Below are 6,687 nucleotides of genomic sequence, written 5' to 3'. Positions count from 1 at the left end.
ATAATTTATTTGCTTGCATAACACCCGAATATGGTCAATCCAAAATAACAATACACTACACTACACTACACTACACTACACTACACTACACTACACTACACTACACTACAATACAATACAATACAATACAATACAATACAATACAATACAATACAATACAATACAATATAATATAATATAATATACATTTATCCTGTAGTAACAATAACATGAATATGCATTAAATACATGAACAACTTTCTGGTGCAACAAATACATATGCATATGCATTTGAAGCCTTATTACTAGTGATAATCATTTTAGGTGAAGCAAATGTATACAGTACCAATATAATTATTTGTTTGTGATTAACCAATAAGCAACGAATTGGATGTTCAATGTACTGGGGGTAGTTGACTGACTGACTGACGACTTCAGCTCTCGTCTCAATCTCAAAAATTCAATTCAATCCAATCAATCAAGCACCTTCATACCACTATACCATACCTGATAAGTGTGACTTTATGATAGACACATAATATCTCAGCAATGGTATGTACATGTCACTTCCGTGAGTATGTGGGTGGCCCTGGACAAAGGGCCCGTGGATGTTTGTTGCAGTAACCTCAACCAGGTACTTGCTGATGGTGTACTTGGTGGACGGCTTGGTGCCCTCTGACACGGCGTGCTTGGCCAACTCCCGGGGAGAATGAGACGGACGGCGGTTCTGGATCTCCCTGAGAGGTGATGGTTCGACCGTTTGTTGTAGTGAGCGAGGGCGGGAAGCTCCGGCGGCAATTCTGCTCGAAGATGTCGTTGACGAAGCTGTTCATGATGGACATGGCCACTTGCTGCTCACGCCGGTGTTCGGGGTGCACCTGTTTCAACACCTTGTAGATGTAGATACAGTACGATTCTTCATCCTCCTACTTTGCGTTTCTTGTCCCCGGAACGGGCGCCTTTGCCTTACGGCCTTCTTTGCTCCCCTTTGTGCTAAGTCTATGAGGTGCCATAGTTTTGTCGATGCGAATATCGTAAGCGAGAATAGTGGCGCGCGATGTCGGTTTTTTGCTTTATAAGCGGTCGAGGGATCGAGTCCTGGATCGAGATTCGAGCGTGAGTGAAAGGCTGGACGCGATAGTAGCACGGTTTGGGCGCTTCGTATTGTGTTTGATTTGAATTCCTTTTCGCTCGTATCATATATAAAGTGGCAGTTCGCGAATTTTGCTATCTAGTGGTGCACTGTGCTTCACGTTAGAACAATCAAAATATCAATCATGTCTGCACGAGGTAAAGGGCGGAAAAAGCTAGGGGGTAAGAGCAAGACCCGATCGAGCCGTGCTGGTCTTCAGTTTCCCGTGGGACGTATTCCACCGTCTGTTGAGAAAGGGCGAACTACGCCGAGCGTGTCGGAGGGGGTGCCCCCGTGTACCATGGCCGCGTTCTCGAGTACTTGGCTGCCGAGGTTTTGGAGTTGGAAGGTGAACGCCGCTCGTGACAACAAGAAGACGAGAATCATCCCCCGTCATCTCCAGCTCGCCATCCGTAATGACGAGGAGCTGAACAAGATGTTGTCGGGAGTGACCATCGCACAGGGCGGTTGTGTTGCATAACATCCAGGCCGTGCTTGCCCAGAAGTCCTCCGCCAAAGCGGCACAAGGAAAGTAAAAATTTACTGACAAACAACAACCAAATCCAACGGCTTCTTTTCAGGGCCACCCCAAACCACACGAAAAGTGTCTCGTACCCAATGATATTAATTTCGTTCATTTGTATTAAACACGTAGCGAATTTTCATTGGATAATCCTCTCCAGTGTGCTTACAGTCATGATAATATATAGGTAATAGGACGAGTAAACAGTGCGGATGTGTGTATGTGTAATCCCCGGTACTCCGACGATAACTGGTTGGCTGTAAAAATTATGAGTCAACCGTCAGGCGAAGACCGGGGGAACTAGCGGGTAAATTGGTGTTGGTGTTTAGCGGTAAACATGTGTTAAACCCTTAGCATGCAGAATTCCAGGGTAGGCTCGCGCTGTCGCTGAAATCGGTGTTAGGGTTAGCGGTAAATTTGGAGTTAGGGCATGGAGCGCTTCGGCTGAACTCTGGTGTTAAGGGTTACGTGGGTAATATTACCAGTTAGGGTTAGGGTTAGGGTTAGTGTATATCCAGTTTGGGTGTCGTGTTTATATGGTTTTTAGTCGGGATGGGTCCGGTTGTTGGGCGTATGAGAGTATGTATGTATGTATGTGATGTATGTATGTCGATGTATGTATGTATGTATGTATGTATGTATTGTATGTATGTCATGTATCATGTATGTATGTATGTACTGTATGTTGTATGTATGTATGTATTATGTATGTATTTATTTATTATTATTTTATTTATTGGGGAGTGGACGTGGACGTGTGGAGTGGAGTGGAGTGGAGTGGATGGGAGTGGAGTGGAGTGGAGTGGACAACAGTCTCGGCGTGCTGTGGATGGCATGAATTAATACGGAGAACGGTATCATTGAACATGTCGAATAATATTGCGTCGGAATGAGTAGGGACAGCGGCGTTTCCTATCCTAGCGATATGTAAGATAGGAGAGGGGCGGGCGGGAGAAAGTGACTTGCCTTGTATAGGGATTAAATGAGCAATGACGAATAATGTAGTTGTTAAAATCAAAGAGGTTTATACAACACACTACAAAAGAGATTAGGGATAAACGAACCAGAAAAGGGGCAAAGTGAAAGAACCGGGGAGTACCTACGGGTTTGACAATAAGATGTAACTAATTAATAGCAAATTCGGGTACGAGACACTTTTTAAAAAAAGTGTGGTTGGGGCAATGGCCCTGAAAAGGGCCGTTGGGATTTGTTGTGGTTGGTGTTGCGAGGAAAGAAGTCTAACCGCCGAATCCGTACCAGGGCTAAGTCCCTGGCGCTTAAGAGCGTAGGTAGGGGGACGACGTGCCATGGCGGAGTGACGGTCTTCCTCCTTCAGCATGCTCTGTATAAAGGTGACAGCGTCAGGGATGACCCGTTCCAGGTCAAGGGAAAAATTTGAGGGAAACCTCGGGTTTTGCTTCGTAAATCAATCCAGAGATAAGAGGCGTTTCACTCCACCCGACGGCCCAGACGGCGAATGGCGGGTTTGGTAATACCCTGGATGTTATCCACGCAAAACTTTTCTGTGACGCTTTGCGCCCCCCTTTCCTAGTCCTTTACCTCCTTTTCCTCGTGTCCGGAAGATGATTGCTGCAGATTAGTCTCAACTGAAAATACAAGAATCGAATGGAGTAGACCTAGAGAGACTACTGTATTTATGTGGCGGTCTTAGTCGTTATCCAATCAAGAGAGGCCACAGCTGAGTTACGGACCTGAACGGAGCCGCGTGTTGTGTCGGTGTTTTTGCTGAAAATATGCTATGGTTTTGTCGCATGAGTGCTTACCCGGAATGATTTACCTGCGAATTTGTCATTGTTTGCTTTCATTTGATTAGTAGCGTTAATCTTAAGGACAATTTACTAAGTATCGTTTGTGTAGTAAGATATTTAGGTTTTTTGTTAATTATTTCAATAGGATTTAGTCGTTACAGTCGAAGTGAAAACGGTGGAGGGATTGAAAGTGTGTCCAATCGGTGCGAAGGTAGTGTCGTCCAATGAAATCGGCGTTACTGCTTAGGCGGCATCCAATGAGAACATATTGGCGGGGCAGTGCGACTTGAAGTTTATATAAGCGTGTTAAAAACGTCACTGTTGGCATTCAGTATCTGAAAATGGCTCGTACTAAGCAGACTGCACGTAAATCTACCGGAGGTAAGGCTCCAAGGAAGCAGTTGGCCACCAAGGCAGCTCGTAAGAGTGCCCCGGCCACCGGAGGTGTGAAGAAACCTCACAGGTACAGGCCCGGAACCGTCGCTCTCCGTGAGATCCCGTCGTTACCAGAAGAGTACCGAGCTCCTCATCATGGAAGCTGCCCTTCCCAGCGGTTGGTGCGCGAGATCGCCCAGGACTTCAAGACCGACCTCCGTTTCCAGTCGTCCGCCGTTATGGCACTGCAGGAGGCTAGCGAGGCTTACCTGGTTGGACTTTTCGAAGACAACCCCAACCTGTGTGCCATCCACGCCCAGCGTGTCACCATCATGCCAAAGGACATCCAGCTGGCTCGTCGTATCCGAGGAGAGCGTGCCTAAACTGGGTATTTACTTCCCCCCAAAAACAAAACCAACGGCCCCTTTTCAGGGCCACCCCACATCTCACGAAAGTGACATGTATACAATTGCTGTCATAGTATCTAACCTTTTTAAGAATTATGTAGTGTGTGTTGTGCATGGGATAGTAGCGATTAAGTACAAAAGTGTAAATGTCCCAAGTCATACATTTCAGCGACAATGTACTCAGACACTTATATAATGTATAAAATTATCAACATTCATGGACCCAAAATAAGTGCGCGATGTTTATTATGCACATGTATACACGAATAAGAATAAGAATAATTTATTGCTTGCATAAAACACCCGAATATGGTCAGATCCAAAATAACAATACACTACACTACATCCTACATACACTACACTATCAACACTAGCACTACACTAATACATTACATATATACACAATACCATATACAATACAATACAAGTACAATACAATACGCATATAATCTATAATATCCAAACCCACCCCCCCCATATCCACATTTCTATCCTGTAGTAACACATAACATGAATATGCATTAAACACTGAGGCAACAACTTTCTGGTGCAACAAATACAATATGCATATGCATTTGAAGCCGTATTATAGTGAATAATAATATTTAGGTGAAGCAAATGTATACAGTTACCCATGATATCCCCTATTTATTTGTTTTTGATTAACCAACCCTAAGAAATCGACTTTGTGATGTTTCAATGTTACTGGCGGTGGGTAGTTGACTGACTGACTGACTGACGGACTGACCTGACTGACTGACTCAATCTCACTCTCTGTCTCCATCAATCAACAGCAAATCAATCAATCAATCAATCAATCAATCCACTATACATACCTTGTACAGTAGTGACTTTATTGATAAACAAATAATATATCAGCAATTGTATACATGTCACTTTCCGTGAGATTTGGGTGGCCCTGAAAAGGGCCGTTGGATGTGGTTGAGTAAACTCAAAGTCTACTTGCTGCTGGTGTACTTGGTGACGGCCTGGGTGCCCTCTTGACACGGCGTGCTTGGCCAACTCACCGGGGAGAAGCAGACGGACGGGCGGTTGTGGATCTCCCGAGAGGTGATGGTCGACCGTGTGTTGTAGTGAGCGAGGGCGGGAAGCTTCGGCGGCAATTCTCTCGAAGATGTCGTTGACGAAGCTGTTCATGATGGACATGGCCTTGCTGCTCACGCCGGTGTCGGGGGTGCACCTGTTTCAACACCTTGTAGATGTAGATCACCGTACGATTCTTTCCTCCTCCTCTTTCGTTTCTTGTCCCCGGAACGGGCGGCCTTTGCCTTACCGGCCTTCTTTGCTCCCTTTGTGCTAATATTAGGTGCCCATAGTTTTGTCGATGCGAATATCGTAAGCGAGAATAGTGGCGCGATGTCTGTTTTTTCTTTTATAAGCGGTCGAGTGGATCGAGTCCTGGATCGAGATTCGAGCGTGAGTGAAAGGCGGACGCGATAGTAGGCACGGTTTTGGGCGCTTCGTGTGTTGCTTTGAATTCCTTTTCCGCCGTTATATTATAAAGTGGCAGTTCGCGAATTTTTGCTATCAGTGTGCACTTGTGCTTCACGTTAGAACAATCAACCCATTTACAATCTATGTCTGCGTACGAGGTAAAGGCGGAAAAAGCTACGCCCGGCGCGAACCGAGCAGAACCCGATCGAGCTCGGTGCTGGTCTTCAGTTTCCCGTGGGACGTATCCACCGTTTCTGTTGAGAAATGGGGTAACTACGACGAGATTGTGTCGGAGGGGGTGCCCCCGTGTACCTGGCCGCCGTTCTCGAGTACTTGGCTGCCGAGGTTTTTGGGAGTTGGCAGTGTTAACGCCGCTCGTGACAAACAAGAAGGACGAGAATCATTCCCCCGTCATATCCAGATCGCCATCGGTAATGACGAGGAGCTGAACAATCTGTTGTAGGGAGTGACCATTCGCACAGGGGCGGGTTTTTGCCTAAACATCCAGGCCGTGCCTTCTTCTGCCCAGAAGTCCTCGCAGCGGCAAAAAGGAAACAAGGAGTACTAAAGTATATTACTACTGACCAAACAACAAAACAAATCCAACGGCAAAAACCCTTTTTCAGGGCCACCCAAACCACCACGAAAGTGTTCTCGTACCCAATTGCGATTAAATCAATTAGTAATGTATTAACACGTAGAAGAATTTTCATTGATAAATCGCCTCCAGTGTGCTACAAATCGATAATATTAGGTAATAGACTAGTTCCCCCCAATGCGGATGTGTGTATGTGTTATCCCCGACCAGAATAACTGTGGCTGTAAATTCTGAGTCAAGTCAGAGAACCCTAGCGGGTAAATCTGGTGTCAATGTTAGCGGTAATTGGTGTTACCCTAGCGGTAAATTTGGAGTTAGGGGGCTAGCGCTTGTCGCTGAAAGCGGTGTTAGGGGTTAGCGGTAAATTTGGAGTTAGGGCTCAGCGCTTGTCGCTGAAATCGGTGTTAGGGTGCGGTAAATTGGAGTTAGGTTAAGGGTTAGGGTTAGTG

At 45.8% G+C, this 6,687-nt stretch overlaps 1 protein-coding gene and 3 pseudogenes across 1 annotated transcript; 2 read left to right on the top strand and 2 right to left on the bottom strand.

The window, feature by feature from the left end:
- Positions 1–604: 604 nt before the first annotated feature.
- Positions 605–992, bottom strand: LOC121367179 (annotated as a pseudogene).
- A 264-nt stretch (positions 993–1,256) lies between these two features.
- On the top strand, positions 1,257–1,647 carry LOC121367181 (annotated as a pseudogene).
- A 1,968-nt stretch (positions 1,648–3,615) lies between these two features.
- On the top strand, positions 3,616–4,202 carry LOC121367180 (histone H3-like). Its single transcript, XM_041491305.1, is given in 3 exon segments — positions 3,616–3,900; positions 3,902–3,949; positions 3,952–4,202. Coding segments are annotated over 3 exon segments (414 nt in total). The 5' UTR covers positions 3,616–3,744; the 3' UTR covers positions 4,162–4,202.
- An 822-nt stretch (positions 4,203–5,024) lies between these two features.
- On the bottom strand, positions 5,025–5,604 carry LOC121367182 (annotated as a pseudogene).
- Positions 5,605–6,687: the final 1,083 nt, after the last annotated feature.

This window comes from Gigantopelta aegis, unplaced genomic scaffold, assembly GCF_016097555.1.
Source record: "Gigantopelta aegis isolate Gae_Host unplaced genomic scaffold, Gae_host_genome ctg9833_pilon_pilon, whole genome shotgun sequence".
Taxonomy (NCBI): domain Eukaryota; kingdom Metazoa; phylum Mollusca; class Gastropoda; order Neomphalida; family Peltospiridae; genus Gigantopelta; species Gigantopelta aegis.
Note: the sequence above shows the minus strand (reverse complement) of the source record. Positions and strands in the feature narration are given on the sequence as shown.